At 37.3% G+C, this 22,008-nt stretch overlaps 1 protein-coding gene across 14 annotated transcripts in view; it reads right to left on the bottom strand.

Annotated features, from left to right (window-relative positions):
- Nucleotides 1-22,008, bottom strand: part of ANKRD17 (ankyrin repeat domain 17) — a 165,763-nt gene that overhangs the window by 4,334 nt on the left and 139,421 nt on the right. For all 14 annotated transcript variants that reach the window (XM_086405414.1, XM_086405415.1, XM_086405421.1 and 11 more), the window contains 5 exons: nucleotides 21,310-21,757; nucleotides 20,705-20,860; nucleotides 18,536-18,685; nucleotides 15,554-17,190; nucleotides 7,746-7,943 (listed from right to left, as the gene is read on the bottom strand). In XM_086405414.1, coding sequence (XP_086261540.1) covers nucleotides 7,746-7,943; nucleotides 15,554-17,190; nucleotides 18,536-18,685; nucleotides 20,705-20,860; nucleotides 21,310-21,757 — 2,589 coding nt within the window. The remainder of the gene's footprint in view (nucleotides 1-7,745; nucleotides 7,944-15,553; nucleotides 17,191-18,535; nucleotides 18,686-20,704; nucleotides 20,861-21,309; nucleotides 21,758-22,008) is intronic.

Below are 22,008 nucleotides of genomic sequence, written 5' to 3'. Positions count from 1 at the left end.
AAAACAGAAATAACTGGTTTAAATATGAACTGAATCTTTGAGGGCTACATACAAGATGAGATTATGAAGAAGCCTATATGTAAAGAGAGTCAGTAGTAAGAGGACTAACAAGAAACAGACTATGAGTGAGAGACCATAAATCCTCTAAAGAGAGACAGAGAGGTAATAGCTGTCTCAAATCTTAGATGGTTTCAAAGATCACCCTGCATAGCCTTGAGGTAAGCACCACTTTCCTTGAGATCCCCAGGTCTACAGTCCTTGCTACGAAAAGAGCCTAATTATAATTTTTGTTCTTATCCCTAATTATTATAATTTCTTTAATTAGAATAAACAAGAAAAATCTAATTCAGAGTCATGTTATTAAATATGCTAACTTATAGAGAAAAAACAGATTTTATAGGTTTTGATGGAATACAATCTTGGGAATCTGTTTTAGAAAAAAAAAAAAATACAAGTACAAAACTCGGTACAGGACCTTGGCAGGGCCCCTTGCAAATGAGATACCCTGAAACTTAAGTTTCAGTAAATCCACTTCAGTTCTGAATTCAAATTGGAAGAGCAATGTGACTTACAAATGGAAAAAGTGCTCCTGCAGGAAAACTGCACTGCATTGTCACGCCTCAGTTCAGTGTTAGCTGAACTACAGTAGATCATGAGATGACTGTGGTTAGTTATGAGTAACAAAAATTTTTTTTCAAGGTTAAAGAAAACAGAAGAGAAAATAACAGCATGAAAAAAAAACAGCAGCATGAACATATACTGTAAGGATGTAAGTACTGTTTTATAGATATATTTCAGTCACACACAGGTATATGCATACTGAGTCATGATGTAAAATTAATTTTTTCCTTAAAAAAACCTGTCATTATTATTATTTTTACTGCTTTTGGATACAAAAGAGCCTTATAAGATTGAAATGTCAAAGTGACCCACTGACTAGATTTGCCAAAGCCTGAAACTCACAGAGCACCAGTGATCAGTACTCAAAGCATGGACGGGTTGAGCACTGACAGGATAGACCTTAGCAGTCTGAGTGGGATACGGGCTCAGGGGATCTCTGCCTAGCCTGTATGCAGAAGGATCTTGGATATCACCAGCCTGTTGTTTTGCAGCCTCAGGAAGGTTTTCTGCTTTCTTTTTTTAACTTTTTTATTTGGAAGTAAGGGACCCATGTCCCACATATCCTAGTTTAATTTGCCAGAGTCCTAATATCATGTCCTGACATTCTATAGAGGAGAAGGGAAAAAAAGAAGTGGAATGCACGGAGAAATGTTGATAAAAGCTGTTCAAATACCTAAAACCAGATACATACATTGTGAAGAATAAGTAATGCTTCTTGGGTTAGTTTTCCAACAGCATGCAGAATGGCAATTTTTATGAAAAATATATAGATAAATATGAAAAACAAAATTTTGAAAGACTACCATAAATAAACAAAGCTATGAAATGACATTTATGTGAACAGATAACTTAAAGAATAATCAGAAGTCAGGTAAAACAAACTAAATGGTCATTAAAAAGTATTAAGATTTTTATTAGTAGTAGTAGTACTGTTAGTCGCTCAGTTGTGTCCAACCCTTGGTGACCCCATGGACTGTAGCCCACCAGGCTCCTCTGTCCATGGAATTCTCCAGGCAAGAATACTGGAGTGGGTTGCCATTCCCTTCTCCAGGAGATCTTCTCAACCCAGGGATCGAACCTGGGTAGGTAATGAAATGCAAACTAGTTAAAAGTTCAGTAATAAAGGGAAAAGTCTGAGAATCTTGGCTGATCAACCAGTCTAATAGTTGCAAAATGATGACTCAAATTGTAATTGCTTTTACATTTATGAGTTGTCATTATATTGTAATGACATTGTAAGTCCCCCGTCTGCATTGTAAAATTTTATTTATAACCATTACGTACTCCATGGATTCTTGTTTTATCCAGTGAGCTGACATTATTCATTTTGATGGTTAAATTGTCCTGAATTTGGCTAGTGGGAGCTCCTTCAAGCTATATGCTGCATTCCTCTGACATGCCCCAACCATCTAAACACTTAATTACTTTCTAACACTACAAGACTTTTTGCAGACTTCTCTTATACTCTTCCTGCCCCAGCTCTCAAATCAGCTATTTCCCCAACAAGCCCTAGTTTCTTTTAGTGGATTAAAACATTTAACAGACAGATCTGGATGCTGAATGTGCTTACTGCTACTGAAGATCCATGGCTTCTAGGCCCTTTTCAGTAGATAGTTCTGGGGGGAAAATGGCAACTTTATGTGATTCAATCCGAAACATAACATCATTTTAAAATCATGAGTTCATATTGATCCTCTAATTCCAATACAATTTCATAGCATTCTTCTTTGCCTTACTCTACATTCTTCTTTTCCTACAATCAGAGCCCTGGATTACATCATTTTCAATATTCTTATTTATTCATTTGCTCAGCCCTATAATATAACCCATGTAGGTTTAAAATCACTCATCCATAACATAAAATACAAATGTCCTAAGTAGAAGTGAAGATTTTGTCTGTAGTCTATTTGTCTTTTGGGTTTACTAAATACCAATGTCTTCAAAAGTTTTTAGATTGTTTCTTTTTCATTTAGTAGGTTTATGTTAGTAATTTAAAATGCAGATAGGTTTACTTGTTTTTATTTATTTTCAATTTTAGTGTTTTTCCCTTCATCAAGGTTGGTTCTGTTTTAAATTTGTGAATATTAACATGGTTACAAAAACAAAACTATTATTTCTACTGAGAAAAGTTCTCCTTCTTCCCTATTTCCTTACATTCTACCTCAAAGTCTGATGAGGAATAAAAGCAGTTTCAAAGTAAGTGCCCACAGATTACTTTACAAATTACAAAGGGAAAAGTGATAATTTGATAGTGTAGAAACCTATGAAACCAAGTGATCAAAGTAAACAGCACAAACTGACATTTTATATTTTCTAATGTAATACCGTGAGAAGGCTGAAACACTAATAGGGATGTTCCTGTCAAAAATACATAACTTAAACTTAAAAATGAAGAAATATCAGAAAAACAAATTGAACCATTTTACCAAACAACTGATCTGTAACCTTAAAAAAAAAAAAGCTTTCTTTGAAAGATTCATAAAGTCTAAGCAAACACTTCCAGGTTATTTGAAACTAAAAAGACATGGGAATTACATGCAGTCTGTGACACTGATTTTAATCTTGAAAAAGAGGAGATATTAAAGGCATTATTGGGATAACTGGTGAAATATGAGTATGGACTATATATTAGATTATAATGTATCAAAGTAAAATTTGCAGAAGTTGATTAACTGCATTGCAGTTTTGAAAGAGAAAGTTCTTGTGATTCTAAAATATTATAATCTGGAGTATTTAGGGGAAATCAGTCTGTATCTGCAACTAACTGTAAAATGGTACAGTAAGAAACCCCTGCAGATGATGACTGCAGCCATGAAATTAAGACATTTACTCCTTGGAAGAAAAGTTATGACCAACCTGCATAGCATATTGAAAAGCAGAGACATTACTTTGCCAACAAAGGTCCGTCTAGTCAAGGCTATGGTTTTTCCAGTGGTCATGTATGGATGTGAGAGTTGGACTGTGAAGAAAGCTGAGTGCCGAAGAATTGATGCTTTTGAACTGTGGTGTTGGAGAAGACTCTTGAGAGTCCCTTGGACTGCAAGGAGATCCAACCAGTCCATTCTGAAGGAGATCAGCCCTGGGATTTCTTTGGAAGGAATGATGCTAAAGCTGAAACTCCAGTACTTTGGCCACCTCATGGGAAGAGTTGACTCACTGGAAAAGACTCTGATGCTGGGAGGGATTGAGGGCAGGAGGAGAAGGGGACGACAGAGGATGAGATGGCTGGATGGCATCACTGACTCGATGGACGTGAGTCTGAGTGAACTCTGGGAATTGGTGATGGACAGGGACACCTGGCGTGCTGCGATTCATGGGGTTGCAAAAATTTGGACACGACTGAGCGACTGAACTGAACTGAAGAAAGCCCTACAATCCCTACACACACATATTTTACACACACACACACACACACACACACACACACACACACACACACACTCTTTCTTTCTCTCTCTCCTCTCACACACACACACAGATACACAGCAGGGAAAGGGAGGAATGTGGTAACATGTTAACAAGTAGTGAATGGGCGTGGGGAAATATACAAGGGTTCTTTATGCTATCTTAAAGGACCCTAGAGATATAAACAAATGCAACATGTTTACCTTAAAAAGAAAACACAACACATTTACCTTAAGTGGTTCATGGTTCAAAAGCAGAAAAGACCTATAAAAATGTTTTAGGACAACTGTGTGTGTGTGTTCTTAGTTGTGTCCGACTCTTTGTGACCCCATGGATTGTAGCCTGCCAGACTTCTCTGACCGTTGGATTCTCCAGGTAAGAATACTGGTGTGGGATGCCATCACCTCCTCCAGGGGATCTTCCTGACTCAGGGACCCAGCCTGCATGTCTTATGTTTTTTGCATTGGCAGGTGGGTTCTTCACCACTAGTGCCACCTGGGAAGCCCCATCGATCTTTCTTGTAATGAACTAAATAAATAAATATCCATATTCCTCCAGTACACAAATTTATGTTGTACTGAATACAGCTTTAAATAACTGAGGCTGTAACTTTTTATTATAAGCCAGATAGTTAAGACTAAAATGTCATAATCAGTTATTCCTTATAGTTATATTTACTTTCAATGTTCTATTAATAGTTTAAGTTTAGATAAACCAGGCTAAATAGCTATGTTATACTATATTCACTTTATCTCAATTATGATTCTTAAGAAACGTTCTTCAGCTTTTTCAAAGATAGGTAAAAGATAGATTCCTCAACAGGAATCGCTATGAACTTCTCTCCTTTTTTCTTGGTACCTTATTTGCATACTTATTACATTATTTCTGGCATGATTTTGTCATAGTCATCTTATTTATTTATTCTTTCTTAAACCATTTATTTTAACTTAGGGACACCGGTACAAGGATAGGAGAAGGCAATGGTAACCCACTCCAGTACTCTTGCTTGGAAAATCCCATGGACAGAGGAGCCTGGTGGGCTGCTGTCTATGGGGTCACATAGAGTCAGACACGACTGAGCGACTTCACTTTCACTTTTCACTTTTCATGCATTGGAGAAGGAAATGGCAACCCACTCCAGTGTTCTTGCCTGGAGAATCCCAGGGAGGGCGGAGCCTGGTGGGCTGCCATCTATGGGGTCGCACAGAGTCGGACACGACTGAAGCACCTTAGCAGTACAAGGATATGTAATATTCCATGTGACAGTCTTTGTTATTTGATAAACACAAGAAAAACTACACAATATGTAAATTCACTATATATGTTCAAGCTTTCACTGGCAGACATGCAAATCTCTCAAATATGAATTTTTTTTTTTAATTCTTTCACTCAGTTAACCAGTCTCTATTAACTGAGCTCTAATGTTGTTAGAAGAAATTGTTAAAACTTAAAAAAAAAACAAAAAAGGATTCTTATTAAAATTCCCTCAAAGTGAAAGCAATTTGATGTCTTTATCCTCACTAAATAAATAAATAACGACAAATACAAAAAAACCTACTACCCTTATTACAGAATTCTCTTAATGTGCTGAATTCTCTGTTTACGTAGCAGATGAGATTTAAAGTAGACAAAAAAGTAGCCTTATACTATAAGGCTACAAATCCTTCTTCATGGAAGCTACATTCTCAAATCTAAAAGTAAATGTAAATCAACAGGTGATAAAACAAGACTTCTGATTCTCAAAAAATGATCCATCTTAGAAATAAACCTCAAAAACACAATATTCTATATTTGATAGAACTGAAGTTGATTCTAATACTTTAAAAACCTGGAGACTCTATTTAAATTCCTCCTAATTTCAGATTGCCAAGAACATAAATTACACCTTTTATAGTATTTATTTATTTATTGAGGTATAGGATTTACAACTTTTTGTTAGTTTCTGGTGTATAATACACACTCTTCTTCTTTTGCCTTCAATCTTTCCCTATACACACACACACACACACACACACACACACACACACACACACAGGTACATGTACGTATATACTGCTTTCCATATTCTTTTTAATTATGGTTTATTGTGTGCTAGTATGCCAGCAAATCTGGAAAACTCAGCAGTGGCCACTGGACTGGAAAAGGTCAGTTTTCATTCCAATCCCTAAGAAAGGCAATACCAAAGAATGCTTAAACTACTGTACAATTGCACTCATCTCACACTCTAGTAATGCTTAAAATTCTCCAAGCCAGGCTTCAGCAATATGTGGACATGAACTTCCAGATGTTCAAGCGGGTTTTAGAAAAGGCAGAGGAACCAGAGGTCAAATTGCCAACATCCGCTGGATCAACAAAAAAGGAAGAGAGTTCCAGAAAAACACCTATTTCTGCTTTATTGACTGTGTCAAAGCCTTTGACTGTGGGGATCACAATAGACTGGAAAATTCTGAAAGAGATGTGAATACCAGACCACCTCACCTGCCTCTTGAGAAATCTATATGCATGTCAGGAAGCAACAGTTAGAACTGGACATGGAACAACAGACTGGTTCCAAATAGGAAAAGGAGTATGTCAAGGCTGTATATTGTCACCCTGCTTATTTAACTTATATGCAGAGTACATCATGAGAAACGCTGGGCTGGAGGAAGAACAAGCTGGAATCAAGATTGCCGGGAGAAATTCAATAGCCTCAGATATGCAGATGACGCCACCCTTATGGCAGAAAGTGAAGAGGAACTAAAAAGCCTCTTGATGAAAGTGAAAGAGGAGAGTGAAAAAGTTGGCTTAAAGCTCAACATTTAGAAAACAAAGATCATGGCATTTGGTCCCATCACTTCATGGCAAATAGATGGGGAAGCAGTGGAAACAGTGTCAGACTTTATATTTTTGGGCTCCAAAATCAATGCAGATGGTGATTACAGCCATGAAATTAAAAGACACTTACTCCTTGGAAGGAAAGTTATGACCAACCTACATAGCACATTGAAAAGAGACACTACTTTGCCAACAAAGGTCCATCTAGTCAAGGCTATGGTTTTTCCAGTGGTCATGTATGGATATGAGAGTTGGACTGTGAAGAAAGCTGAGTGCCGAAGAATTGATGCTTTTGAACTATGGTATTGGAGAAGACTCTTGAGAGTCCCTTAGACTGCAAGGAGATCCAATAGTCCACTCTAAAGGGGATCAGTCCTGGGTGTTCATTGGAAGGACTGATGTTAAAGCTGAAACTCCAATACTTTGGCCACCTCATGCCAAGAGCTGACTCATTGGAAAAGACTCTGATGCTGGGAGGGATTGAGGGCAGGAGGAGAAGGGGACCACAGAGGATGAGATGGCTAGATGGCATCACTGACTCAAAGGACATGAGTTTGAGTGAACTCCAGGAGTTGGTGATGGGCAGGGAGGCCCGGTGTGCTGCGATTCATGGTGTTGCAAAGAGTTGGACACAACTGAGCTACTGAATTGAACTGAACTGAAGGGACTTCAGTCCCATTCCACTCTTTGTGACCCCATGGACTATAGCCCACCAGGTTCCTCTGTCCATGGGATTCTCCAGGCAAGAATAATGGAGTGGGCTGCCATTCCCTTCTCCAGGTATAGTATTTAACTTATTAAGAGGTTTAAAACTTAAAAACTCCAAACTTTGAAAAACTTTAAAACTTTTTTTTAAGGGAACATAAAGGCAAACTCTTCCTCTAGAATTACTGTGTATTACTCACCATTTGATGCTGATGAACATGGAGTCAACAAACTAAGTGGGGAAAAATGTTGTCTGTTAAAGTTAGCAGCTGTGGGTGCTCCTCCAAGGGGTGCCCCAGGTCCATACATTTGACCTCCTGAAAGGTTTGAGGCAAAGTTTCCCAAATGTGTAGAGGAAGGTGTTACAGAACCATATGGCGAGTCCATATTGACAATACCTACAACGTAGAAGATAAATCATAATTTATAATAGTTATCCTTAAGATATATAACTAAACTAGAAAAACCTAAAATTCCAAGAGGTTCCTAATAAATGCAAATATATTTTGGATTATTAAAAAAATTGCTCCTTGTTTACTTCTTCCAGTTCACTGACTCATTACCTCCCCCTTTATTTTATAAAGATAGCTATAAAAAGGAAATTAACATGAAAAATATTTTATATTTAATGTTAATTTTGACAGATTATTATTTATTATAGAAACATGGAGATTTAATATAACACTAGAATTTACATAGGTTTGGTGGGCAAGGAGTTGGATCAAATTTTATCTTTAAAAAAACTTACAGAAATCAATCAATTAAAAATAAATAAACATTAAAAAAAAAAAAAACACTTAAGGGGAGGGAGGGATGAGTAGGCAAATCACAGAGGATATTTAAGATACTGAAAATACTCTGGATGATAGAATGATGGTGAATACACATCACCAGACTTTTGTTCAAATTCACAGAATGTACAGCATTACAAGAGTGAACCCTCATGTAAACTATAGACTTTGATAAGGATGTGTGAATGTACATTCATCAATTGTAACAAAAGTACTACTCTAGAGTGGGATGTTGGTAATAAAAGAAGCTAGGCCTGTATGGAGGCAGATGGTATGGGAAATCGTTGTACTTTTCTCTCAATTTTGCTGTGAACTTAAGAGTGCTACTTAAAAAAAAAAAAAAAAAAAAAACCTTCAAAAAATGAAATAAAAAAGCTACAGAAAGAAAGGACTGTAGATATACTCTTGTAATAAAGAGATCTGATGATCAGCACCTTAACTAAAGTGACCATGCTTTCCATAGCTAATTGAGACAGTCTGTTACTGAGTACCTCCTGATATGATGCAGTGTGAGATTCAAACATTACCTATCTGATGTTCCTGCTAGAAATGTTTAATCAAAATGTAACCATGGATTGAGAAAACAGGCAAATCTGAAATGTAGGACATTCTTCAAAGGATTCAATGTGGATAAGAACAAAAGAAGGTGGTGAGATGTTTTTGACTGGAGGAGATCAAAGAGACATAGTAGCCAAAAGCAATGTGTGAACCTTGATGGCTGCATCAAAAAGATAAAATAGAATGTATAGGCATAAAGGATATATCTGGCATGATGGTTCTACATATTGAGTGCTATTACTGCGTTAATTTTCCCTTTCTAGGGTGTACAAATAGTGGTAGAAATAGCTGTGAAGGCAAATGTGCCTGTCTTGACCTGAATCTAATACTTCCCTCTGATGGACTCCCAAGTTGAACTTCATGGCTAATTTTGGCTCTAATCACTGTATACCCCTTAAAACTTCACCTCCCTATGACTGTGTCCTTCTCCTATACTTTTCAAAAAAAACCGGTATTTCCTTTTTCTCTAAATCTTAATTTTAGTATGTTTTTAACATTTAGTAATATTATTCATAGTTTTACAGTATTAGTAAAAATAATGGTCATTATACATAAATATAAAATGGAAGTTGATGGAAAATCCCAAGTTTTCTTGGTTAATTCCCACCCCCACCGCCCCCCAAAAAACTAGCTAGTATATGGCAAATATCCTTTCACATGTTATCTTTAGGCATATATTCACTTTGTGGTGGTGGGTGGTTTAGTTGCTAAGTCGTGTCTGACTCTTGCGACCCCATGGACTGCAGCTCACCAGGCTCCTCTGTCCAGGGATTTCACAGGCAAGAGTACTGGAGTGGATTGCCATTTTCTTCTCCAAATTTTAGTCTTTCTTAACATATTTCTAACAAAATGTGGTCTACTGGAGAAGGGAATGGCGAACCACTTCAGTATTCTACCTTGAAAACGCCCATGAATAGTATGAAAAGGCAAAAGATAGGACACTGAAAGAGGAACTCTCCAGATCAGTAGGTGCCCAATATGCTGCTGGAGATTAGTGGAAAAATAACTCCAGAAGGAATGAAGAGATGGAGCCAAAGCAAAAACAACACCCAGTGGTGGATGTGACTGGTGATAGAAGCAAGGTCTGATGCTGTAAAGAGCAATACTGCATAGGAACCTGGAATGTTAGGTCCATGAATCAAGGCAAATTGGAAGTGATCAAACAGGAGATGGCAAGAGTGAATGTCGACATTTTAGGAATCAGCAAACTAAAATGGACTGGAATGGGTGAATTTAAATCAGATGACCATTATATCTATGACTGTGGGCAAGAATCCCTTAGAAGAAATGGAGTAGCCATCATAGTGTTAACAAATGAATCCAAAATGCAGTACTTGGATGCAATCTCAAAGATGACAGAATGATCTCTGTTCGTTTCCAAGGCAAACCATTCAATACCAGAGTAATTCAAGTCTATGCCCTGACTAGTAACACTGAAGAAGCTGAAGTTGAACGGTTCTATGAAGACCTACAAGACCTTTTAGAACTAACACCCAAAAGGGATGTTCTTTTCATTATAGGGGACTGGAATGCAAAAGTAGGAACTCAAGAGAAACCTGAAGTATCAGGCAGATTTGGCCTTGGAGTACAGGATGAAGCAGGGCAAAGGCTAATAGAGTTTTGCCGAGAGAATGCACTGGTCATAGCAAACACCCTCTTCCAACAACACAAGAGAAGATTCTACACATGGACATCACAAGATGGCCAACACTGAAATCAGATTGATTACATTCTTTGCAGCCAAATATGGAGAAGCTCTATACAGTCAGCAAAAACAAGACCGGGAGCTGATTATGGCTCAGATCATGAACTCCTTATTGCCAAATTCAGACTTAAATTGAATAAAGTAAGGAAAAGCACTAGACCATTCAGGTATGACCTAAATCAAATCCCTTACAATTATACAGTAGAAGTGAGAAATAGATTTAAGGGACTAGATCTGATGAACTATGGTCGGAGGTTCATGACATTGTACAGGAGACAGGGATCAAGACCATCCCCATGGAAAAGAAATGCAAAAAAGAAAATGGCTATCTGAGGAGGCCTTACAAATAGCTGTGAAAAGAAGTGAAAAGCAAAGGAGAAAAGGAACAATATATCCATTTGAATGCAGGGTTCCAAAGAACAGCAAGGAGAGATAAAAAAGCCTTCCTCAGTGATCAGTGCAAGTAAATAGAGGAAACAATAGAATGGGAAAGACTAGAGATCTCTTCAAGAAAATAAGAGATACCGAGAGGACATTTCATGCAAAGATGGGCTCAGTACAGGACAGAAACGGTATGGACCTAACAGAAGCAGAAGATACTAAGAAGAGGTGGCCACACAGGAGAACTACACAAAAAAGATCTTCATAACCCAGATAATCATAATGGTGTGATCACTCACCTAGAGCCAGACATCCTGGAATGTGAAGAGTCAAGTGGGCCTTAGGAAGCATCACTACGAACAAAGCTAGTGGAGGTGATGGAATTCCAGTCAAGCTATTTCACATCCTAAAAGATGATGCTGTGAAAGTGCTGCATTCAACATGCCAGCAAATTTGGAAAACTCAGCAGTGGCCACAGGACTGGAAAAGGTCAGTTTGCATTCCAATCCCAAAGAAAGGCAATGCCAAAGAATGCTCAAACTACCGCACAATTGCACTCTTCTCACATGCTACCAAAGTAATGCTCAAAATTCTCCAAGCCAGGCTTCAGCAATATGTGAACCATGAACTTCCAGATATTCAAGCTGATTTTAGAAAAGGCAGAGGAACCAGAGGTCAAATTGCCAACAACTGCTGGATCATCGAAAAAACAAGAGAGTTCCAGAAAAACATCTATTTGTGCTTTATTGAGTTTGCCAAAGCCTTTGTGTGTGTGGATCACAATAAACTGTGGGGAATTCTGAAAGAGATGGGAATACCAGACCACCTGACCTGCCTCTTGAGAAACCTGTGTATGCAGGTCAGGAAGCAACAGTTAGAACTGGACATGGAACAACAGACTGGTTCCAAATAGGAAAAGTAGTACATCAAAGCTGTATATTGTCCCCCTGCTTATTCAACTTATATGCAGAGTACATCATGAGAAATGCTGGACTGGATGAAGCCCAAGCTGGAGTCAAGACTGGCAGGAGAAATATCAGTAACCTCAGATATGCAGATGATACCACCCTTATGGCAGAAAGAAGAACTAAAGAGCCTCTTGATGAAAGTGAAAGAGGAGAGTGAAAAAGTATGCTTAAAGCTCAACATTCAGAAAACTAGGATCATGGCATCCAGTCCTATCACTTCATGGCAAACAGATGGGGAAACAGTGGAAACAGTAGCTGACTATTTTTTTGGGGCTCCAAAACCACTGCAGATGATGATTGCAGCCAGGAAATTAAAAGATGCTTTTCTTGGAAGGAAAGTTATGACCAACCTAGATAGCATATTAAAAAGCATATACATTACTTTGTCAACAAAGATCTGTTTCTTCAAGGCTATGGTTTTTCCAGTGGTCATGTATGGATGTGAGAGTTGGATTATAAAGAAAGCTGAGTGCCAAAGATTTGATGCTTTTGAACTGTGGTGTTGGAGAAGACTCTTGAGAGTCCCTTGGACTGCAAGGAGATCCAACCAGTCCATACTAAAGGAAATCAGTCCTCAGTGTTCACTGGAAGGACTAATGTTGAAGCTGAAACTCCAATACTTTGGCCACCTGATGTGAAGAGCTGATTCATTTGAAAAGACCCTGATGCTGGGACAGGTTGAAGGCAGGAAAAGGGGATGACAGAGGATGAGATGGCTGGATGGCATCACCGACTCAATGGACATGAGTTTGGTTAAACTCTGGGAGTTGGTGATGGACAGGGAGGCCTGGCGTCCTGCAGTCATGGGGTCGCATAGTCGGATATGACTGAGCAACTTAACTGAACTGAACATTATTACCTAGATGTTACATTTTTTGAAAAGTGAAGTATTTTCACTAAATTCCAACTTTAAAAAATTAAATAACAGACATTTCTCTAAGCAGACATACAGATGGCTAAAAAGCAAATGAAAAGATGCTCAACATCACTAATTATTAGAGAAACACAAATCAGAACTACACGAGGTATCACCTTATACTGGTCAGAATGGCCACCATCAAAAAGCCCATAAACAATAAATGCTGGAGGGAGTATGGAGAAAAGGGTACCCTCTTACACTATCGGTAAGCATGTAAATTCATATAGCCACTATGGAGAACAGTATGGAGGTTCCTTAGAAAATTAAAAACAGCTACTATGTGATCCCTGGTCTCTGACTCAGAGGTAAAAGAATCTGCCTGCAATGTGGGAGACCTGGGTTCGATCCCTAGGTCGGGGAGATCTCCTGGAGAAGGAAATGGCAAGCTACTCTAGTATTCTTGCCTGGAAAATGCCATGGACAGGGGAACCTGGCAGGCTACAGTCCATGGGGTTGCAAACAGTTGGACACGACTGAGCAATTAACATAGTATGTGACCCAGCAATCCCACTCCTGGGCATATACCATAATTTGAAAAGATATGTTCACCTCAATGTTCACTGCAGCACTATTTATAATAGCAAGGACATATAAGCAATCCAAATGTCCATTAACAGAGGAATGGATAAAGAAGATGTGGTACATATGTACAATGAAATATTACTCAGCCGTAAAAAAGAATGAAATAATGCCATTTGTAGTAACATGGATGGCCCTAGAATTGTCATACTGAGTGAAGTCAGACAGAGAAAGACAGATATATGATATAGTTTGTATATGGAATCCAAGAAAAGAGTATAAATAAAAAAAACTTATCTACAAAACAAAAATAAAGTTACAGATGTAGCTCTGTACATATGTAGAAAACAAAACTTATGGGTACCAGGGGGTAAGGGACCAACTGGGAGATTAGGATTGACATATATACACTGCTGTATATAAAATAAATAATAAGAACCTACTGTACAACACAGGGAACTCTACCTACTCCTCTGTAATGGCCTATATGGGGAGACAATCTTAAAAAGAGTGGACATATGTATGTATATAACTAATTCATTTTGTTGTACACTTGAAACTAACACAACATTGTAAATCAAATATACTCCAATAAAATTTAAAAAAAAAGCATTACAATGTATTAGCATATGAAGCTTTACAATAAATTATATCGATTCTATTGTTTTAGGACTCAAGAGAAACTGCTTTTGAAAATTCATAAAAAATGTTTCAATCAACTCCCAGCAAAGAAATATTTACTGATCATGTTCATTACATTTATGTGCTAATAGGTAAACATAACAATCAGTTCCCATTAGTCCCAGAATGTCATCTCTTCAATAACACACATCAAGTTGGCAACCTTTCTGTAAAGGCATAAATAATATTTTTAGACATCAGTAAAGCATGGAAATAGAAAAAGAACATTATTGGAAAATTGTGGAGTATGAATAAAGTCTCTAGTCTAGTTAGTTATAGTGTTCCAATATTAATTTCTATGTTTTAATAAATACATCATGTTTATGTAAGACGTTTACACTAGGGGAAGTTGGGATAATTATAGAAGTTATAGAAGAACACTTCTATAAAAAAAATTTCAAAGTAAAAAGTTAAAAAAGAAAAAGCAACCACTCAAAACCAGATCTTTAGATCTTCTTTAAATATCAGCACTGCCCAATAGAACTTTTTATGTTAACAGATGTGTTCAACATCTGCACTGTGCAATATGGCAGCTACCAGTTACATCTGCTCATTAAGTAAGCACTTGAAATATGATCAGCCTACAGACACTATGGAAAACAGTGTCTTGGAAAACAGGAGGATCTTCTTAAGAACTGAAAATGGAACTACCACAACGATCCTGAAATTCCTCTTCTGGAAATATATTCAGAAGAAACAAAAATATTAACTTGAAAATATACCTACGCTCCCATGTTCATAATAGCATTATTTATAATTGCTAAGACATGGGAAAAAACCTAAGTATCCATTCATGGATGAATGGAAAAGCAGTTGTGGCCCACATACACTTTTTTTTTTAATATGGATATTCCACTGTGTGTGTGTGTGGCATATAAACACACACAGTGGGATGTTATTCAGCCATATATATATTAAAAAAGAAGGAAATTCTGCCATTTCTGATAAATGGATGTGCCATGAGGGCATCAAACTAAGTAAAACAAGTCAGACAGAGAAAGACAAGTTTATATTTTCATTTATATGTAGAATTTAAAGCAAACAAACTCACTGAAAAAGATCAGATTTGTGGATATCAGAGGTGGGTGGGGGCTGCAGATTGAAGGTAGAGTTGACTGTAAAGCGGAAGTAAAATAAAATTTTAAAAATATGTGGTAGTTTTTATTTGAAAAAGCAAACTTTTGATGGCATTTCTTATTAATTTAAAATATGAGAGATTGTTTTTTTTACTTTGAGAGAGAAAAATGTATCTGATGAAGAAATTTACTTATGGTAAATTTAAGGTAAAATCCATTGCAGTTTCTAAAAAGATTAAAAAAAAATAATAATGCCATACTAAATACACTCAATACTCACAACAGCATTTGATTTAGTAAAACAGTTTGTCCATCTGGCCTAGTCAGAGTAAAAGTACTAGAAAATAACCAGAGTTTTTGCATCATCTGTGTAAATGAGCAGGTGAAGAATGTCAGAAAATACCACCTACCTGAGGGACTTGGAGCAGGTCTCTGTAATGGTGGTCTGAAACCTGGAGCTTTAGAAGTATCAGATTGATGTAAGGGATCTGAATTTGGCAAATATGAGGATTTTCCTGATAGCATAGATTCTGGTGTTGACTGAGATGAAACAACAGATCCTCCCCAGAAGGCATGAGCAGAAGTCGGGCTATTTTCAAACAATGTGCTAAAGGGCCCAAATGGTAAGGGGGCACTGAAATTGGGAGCAATAGGTTTATTTGCTGGATGTACTGAATTTTGACAAGCACTTTGTGTACTTAAGGTCGAAGGTAGCTGGACAGAGGAGGGAACACTGTGAGGTCTTTTAATGTGATTGACACTGAGGACTGCAACAGATGAATTTTGCACTGGAGCTGGATTCTTGTGAGGGGCAGTTGTGCCATGAGAGGGTGGTCTAATAGCAGGTGGTTCCATTTTAGGAGGAGGCTGGGAGCATCCCATTTGTGTCTGAGGCATAGGGTAAGTCACTGGGGCAGTAGAAGGCACCGCCACTGGAGCAGAACTTGTGGTTGCTAAAGGAGTAACAGTCATTCTGACTTCCGGGGGAGGAACCTGAGACTGCTGAAGAGGTGGTCTTGGCTCCTGAGAAGCAGATCCCGGAGGCTGTTGCTGAGTAGAATGAACTGATGAACTCCCAGAAGAACTGCTGCTGTTTGGAGGTCTACCGTTTGTTGTTTCTACTACTGGTGGACTACCTGCTTCCGGTTCAGAGGAAGATGCCCCTTTATTTGGAGATGCTGTTCCACAATCCAAAGGGCTGTTTCTAGAAACTCCTCCTGGCTGGGCTGGTGGTGACGGGGAAGATGGGGATGATACTGGGTAGTGTTCTTTGGCAGTAGGCATAGGATATGTGGCATTTGTGGGTGCAGTGCTGTTGTTGCTTGCTGTGGTTGTGACCGTTGTGGTGGTGGCATTGGATGTCTTCACAACTGTGACAAAAAGCTGCCTTCTAACAGAAGGTGAACTCGGACTGCCATTTGTAGATGTACCAGGCACCGTTGAAGCTGATGAACTGGTTGTAGTTGTTGGACTTGAAGTTAAAGAACCTGCTGAATTCACCTGAGAACCACTGCTATTCTGATTGCTATGGCGAGGCACCATGTGAGGCTTAGGCGAGTTAGTAGCTCTGGCAGGGCTCAAAGGCCTGACAGGAAAAGGACCCCAAGTGGATTGAGCTGGTGGAAAAGTACCTCCAAAGTGGGTCATGGGCAACCTTGGTGGACGGATCTGCTGGAAAGTCTGAGCAGCAAGCAAAGCATGTGCAAACTGTGGAGGAGGATATGCTAATGGAAGAGAAACTGGAAAACCAGGCCTCACATTATTCACTGGATTCTTAATGGTTTTGTGAGTAGATGCAGAAGAAATTGCAGGCACAGTAAGTGCTGTGGCAGTTTGAGATGTTGATGACAGAGCTACAGTCGTCATTTTAATTCCCATTAAGGAACTGTTAGCAGCAGTGGTGGTAGGTGCTGATGACCCTATTTTGGAATTTGCTGAGGAGCTTTTCAAACGATTCTTTGGAATGAGTTCATCAATTTCTTTGTCTGGATCCTTGATCAGAGCATTGATCAACTGAGTTGCCTGTCTTGTTGATTCAGTGCCACCTCTACAAGTTGATCAAAAAAAAAAAAAAATTAGGTCCAATTTCCCCTTTTTAAGATATATAAGGCCTAAATTCATTTGTGTGTGCACTGCATATGTATGCACATATATACAGAGAACAGATTAAAAGGTAAGCAGCAAGTTTTCTATTTTTGAGGTATTTTGCAAGCAAAGCGATAAACTGTCCAACACACCACTATATTTTTCAAAGGAGAAACATTACTTCTTTCCAAAAAATTTAATTTCACTATTGTTTCCTCAGGCTAAGCAATCATTTTCCTACTGTGAAATACATTCTAGATCGAAAAATCACTGCACTTAAAATCCTACATAATCCATACTGTTACCATTAAGTTAAACAATTGATCAACATTAAAAACAGTACAAGTAAGCAAGAACAATAATATCACTGAGTAAGAAAACAGTCTTTTAAATTCAGGTATATAAAATGACTATTTACAGCATGTTTACTACTGGTTTCTTTATAAGTAGAGTGATTATTTTAACTATTTTGGACAGATGTCTCAAAATGAGAAAAGAATCCTGATAATGCCAACAATGGCCATAATAAGGTCAAAACCCAGTCTTCAATGTTTAGGAGTATATGTGATTGACAGGAAAACCTTATGGAAACCCAGAGGTGGAGGGTTTCTGCTTTCCCTCTTCTCTGGATAAGGCAAGTGTGACCACACCTACCCAAGAAGAGGCATAAAAAAGATAGGAGAGGAGAATAAGTATAAAGCAGAGTGAGTTAATTGCCTTCTTCCTGTTGAGGCAAGTTATTAAACTATCAGCTCCTCTATTACTATGAAGGGCACCAGTCTATCACAACCAAATTTATGATTTCTTACAATATCATCTTTATTTTAAGGATATTACAGCTTAGAAATACTCAAATATTAATTCAAAACAAATATCTACTTTAGATTTAAATCTATTACTGAGCTCATACTCTAAGTATACAATCTGAGAATAATAAATCTCAAATGCTAATTTAAGAGAAAGATGGAAAACTACTAAAATGAGTTAGAAATCCATTCCTTCTAAAAAATTCTCAGAATAAGTTTTAAGAATGCCTTATTAAATGTTTATATAAGGAAAAATTATTCAAATCTTTGTCATACACACAAAAAAGAAAAATTCTTTTAAAGTCCTTTGAAATACTTCATAAGAACATATAAATTAGAAAAACAAATTTTAAGAGTTATTTTCTCTAAAATGAATCAAATTCTCATTTAAAAGTAGGCTATTAAATACAAAGTTCCATTGAAAACTCAAATGCTTGTCTATAATTTTTAAGCTCTAATGCAATAAATATAAAGGGAAAAAAAAAAGAGACAAAATTTTGCCTTATAGTTATTATCCGGTCTCCCGTCTTGTCCTTCTGCTTATCAATATCTATGTGTGCACCAGTGAACTCCCGAATCGCATTAATATTACAGCCTCCTCTTCCAATCACTCTGGATATCACAGTTGATGGAACAGATACTTTCTTTGACCTGTTTAATGGTTAGAAAAATAAATTAAGATAAATCATAAATATCAATGGTTGTAATTAAGACAGTTATACTAATTTTATAATAAAAAATGCAGAACATTGTTGAATAAGCCTCTTCTACCTAGTCTCATCCTAAATGATACAAGGCAACTAAGAGCCACAGAAAAAAAGAGAGTTAGTTTACCAAAAACTGTTTGCTTTTTTGACTTTTATCCTTCATTATGATCTACAAAGCACATCCATGTAGACATACACTGTGTAAACGCAACTACTAATGGCAAATAAGACAGACGGGTTCCCACCCACATATAATGACTATGCAGAAACCAAGTAAGAAACATAACACGATGTCGTAAGTGCTCTAACAGGGTATCATAGAGACACACTGATGGGGTATCTAATCTAGCCCAAAGAGTTAACAAGGTTTCTTGTGAGTGCCTTTAGGTGTCTGACTTGCACCTTATATTCTTGTTTTTATTACCCAATATTTAACTGAAAGGATGATACTGAAAATTCATGTTTTCCTGCATTCTTCTAGAGGCCTTCAAATGATTATCCACAAATATGGACACTTGCTAAGGTATGTTTAGTTGTGTGAGGAAACAGAAAAGCCTGTTGGAATTCCAAAAAGCAAAACCCACCTAACACAAAATTACTCAGATTCAGCAAAGGTAGATATAAATTTCTTACAAGTCTAAACTAAAGAATACTTCTAAAAGAAAAACAGTATAACTCCCAATAAAAAGAATGAGCCAATTAGGCTTCAATGAATAAGTAAATTATTTATTCACAATAGATTAAATATTAAATTAGAATTTTTTAAAAAACCTTGCCTCTCTGCCCTTTTATATATATAACTAAGTCACCTGATAATTCCTTTTCCCTTAAATAACATAACTCAGGGATCATTATTTTAAATTAGTTAAGAATTTGTTTGTATACTATAATATAAGATGCATGCAGGGACTTCCCTTGGTGGTCTAATGTTTGGGAATCTGCCTTCCAAAGGAGGGGATGGAAATTTGTTCCCTGGTTGGGGAACTAAGATTCCCACATGCCCTGGGGCAACTAAGCCCAGGCACCCACAACTAGAGAGCCTGAGTGCTCCAGAGTCTGTTTGCTATAACAAGTGAAGCCCACAAACCACAAGAGGAGCCTAAGTGCTGCAACAGGAGATGCCCGCAACAGCAATGAAGACCTGGTACCGCCAAAAATAAATAAAACTGCATGCAAAAATCAGAATTATCTTTTTATATGAGAGCATGGATAATGGAACCTGGTGAGTCCCAGTCCATGGGGCTGCAAAGAGTTGGACATGACTGAGTGACTAACAGTGAAAATGAACTCTGGTGTTACGATTTTAATTAGTTTAATAGCCATGTGACAGACAGAGATGAAGACAGAGATGGAGGTTGAGGGGAAGTCTTGGCCGAAAACAGGAAAAGAAATGAACATTATACTTTTTTTGGATCACATCCTTTCTGGGTAGGTGGTATCTTACCACCTTTCAGTTTCTGGGATACTGTTTTACTTTTTAACACACATTATTTTAAAAATCCCAAGCAAAATACAGTAAAATATTTTAGTTCTAAAACTCTTGAAGTAGAAATATTCTATGATTTGAAGACAAGAATAGTTTAAAACCAATATTTATTTATTCTCCATATATTTATAAGCATGTGATAGACACTACCTACTGGGCTTCAAGGTTACAAGGAAGAATAAGACAATCTATTACCTTAAAGAAATTAGTTCACTACCAAAAGCCATATCTATGCAGGTGAAGCAGACACACAATGACCTAACTTTTTATGTAAAATCTCCCAGCTTTGAAAGTATTAACATATACTTTTTTCCATATAAAATATAGTATAGGTTGTCTCCATTGGCAGCCCTGGGCCACCAGTTTGTTTGCAGCATTTGGAACAGCTGGGGAATTTAATCACAAGGTAGACTATACTTCTTTTTGAAATAGAGCACATATAAAAAGAATGAGAAAAACAAAGAAATAATCAATTACCTCCTTACAACCTCTTTCCATCCTTCTTCCCTCTTCTGTCCACGCTTGGGACTTGCTACTGTTAATTTCCCATTTGGAGAGGAAAGGGGAGATGGACCAGATTTTGTGCAAGTGGAGAGAGAATTACTGGTCACTTCACTGATAGTCTCTGACAATCTTTAACAAAGAGGAAAAACACAAATTAAATATAGAACAACAACAACAACAAATATAGAACAGATGAAGAATTTTTTAATGATAACAGCAAACTAACACATGATTTTATTCTTTATTTTCTGAATATTATGAATAAATGAGAAATTTATTTTTCATTTTCCAATACTAGGCATAATATGAAGGGGCAATTTTAAAAAGATATTATCTAGAAGTCAAATATAGCGGAACTGAAATACAATAACAATCTCTGAAAAATCATAACTGATACTTCATGGGTTAACAACCCAAATGAAGAAATTACACAGTAATTCTTTAAAGAAGTGTGCCTTCTTTAGAACAAAGATTAACACTTACTTTGTCTTTTTCATTTGACTGCTTTACTAAAAAATTCAGCAACAAAGTGTTTCATAACGATACTGTAAATTGTGAAAATAAAAATTGGAACTCACTTTATTGAAGTTTTGCCAGAAACAGATTTTCTCTCCTCCTTTGGAAATGTAACCAGAACTGATGGCTGTTTCTTGCTGGTCACAGTGGTAGTGACCACAGCAGGTGAATGATTGTCACTCTTTCGGCTGCTGTTGCTGTTACTACTTTCATCACTGCAACTGGAAATTCTCATGTTATCACTATCTCCACTCTCGCTGGTACTGCTGCTCTTGGACTCTCCGTTCACCTTCTCTGGCTGACTGTATGAGATTGGTAGTGGATCATCAAATATAATTTGAACGTTTTCCGGAGGAATTTTATTTTTCCTGTTTTTCCTCTTTGAACTGGTTGTAGTTATGGTATTATTTCTTTTACCATGGGAACCTGCCAAAGTGGTCCAGGTTGCAGATATACCTATGGTAGTAGTGGTTGTGGCACTTGGAGGCTCTGTCAAGACTTCAGGTTCATCTGTAGAAGCAGTAATACCGAATTAGCAAGTTCTAGTGTTCTGGCCATACATTTAGCTTTAAGCACTTGACAAAAATAAACCGAGAGGCTACTTTACTACTACTACTTTTAGATGTAAAGTCATCAGTCATTCCATCATTCACTAGTGATGAGATGGATATGATTTATCTATTCTCCTCTCTGTTCCTAAGTTCTAAATAACATATACTAGGAAGTTATAAAAAAATATTTCAGGGGACCTTCTTGATAGT

This window comes from Bos grunniens, chromosome 6 (genome assembly GCF_055505025.1).
Source record: "Bos grunniens cultivar Pamir isolate PY7600 chromosome 6, Bosgru_T2T1.0, whole genome shotgun sequence".
Taxonomy (NCBI): Eukaryota; Metazoa; Chordata; class Mammalia; order Artiodactyla; family Bovidae; genus Bos; species Bos grunniens.
Note: the sequence above shows the minus strand (reverse complement) of the source record. Positions and strands in the feature narration are given on the sequence as shown.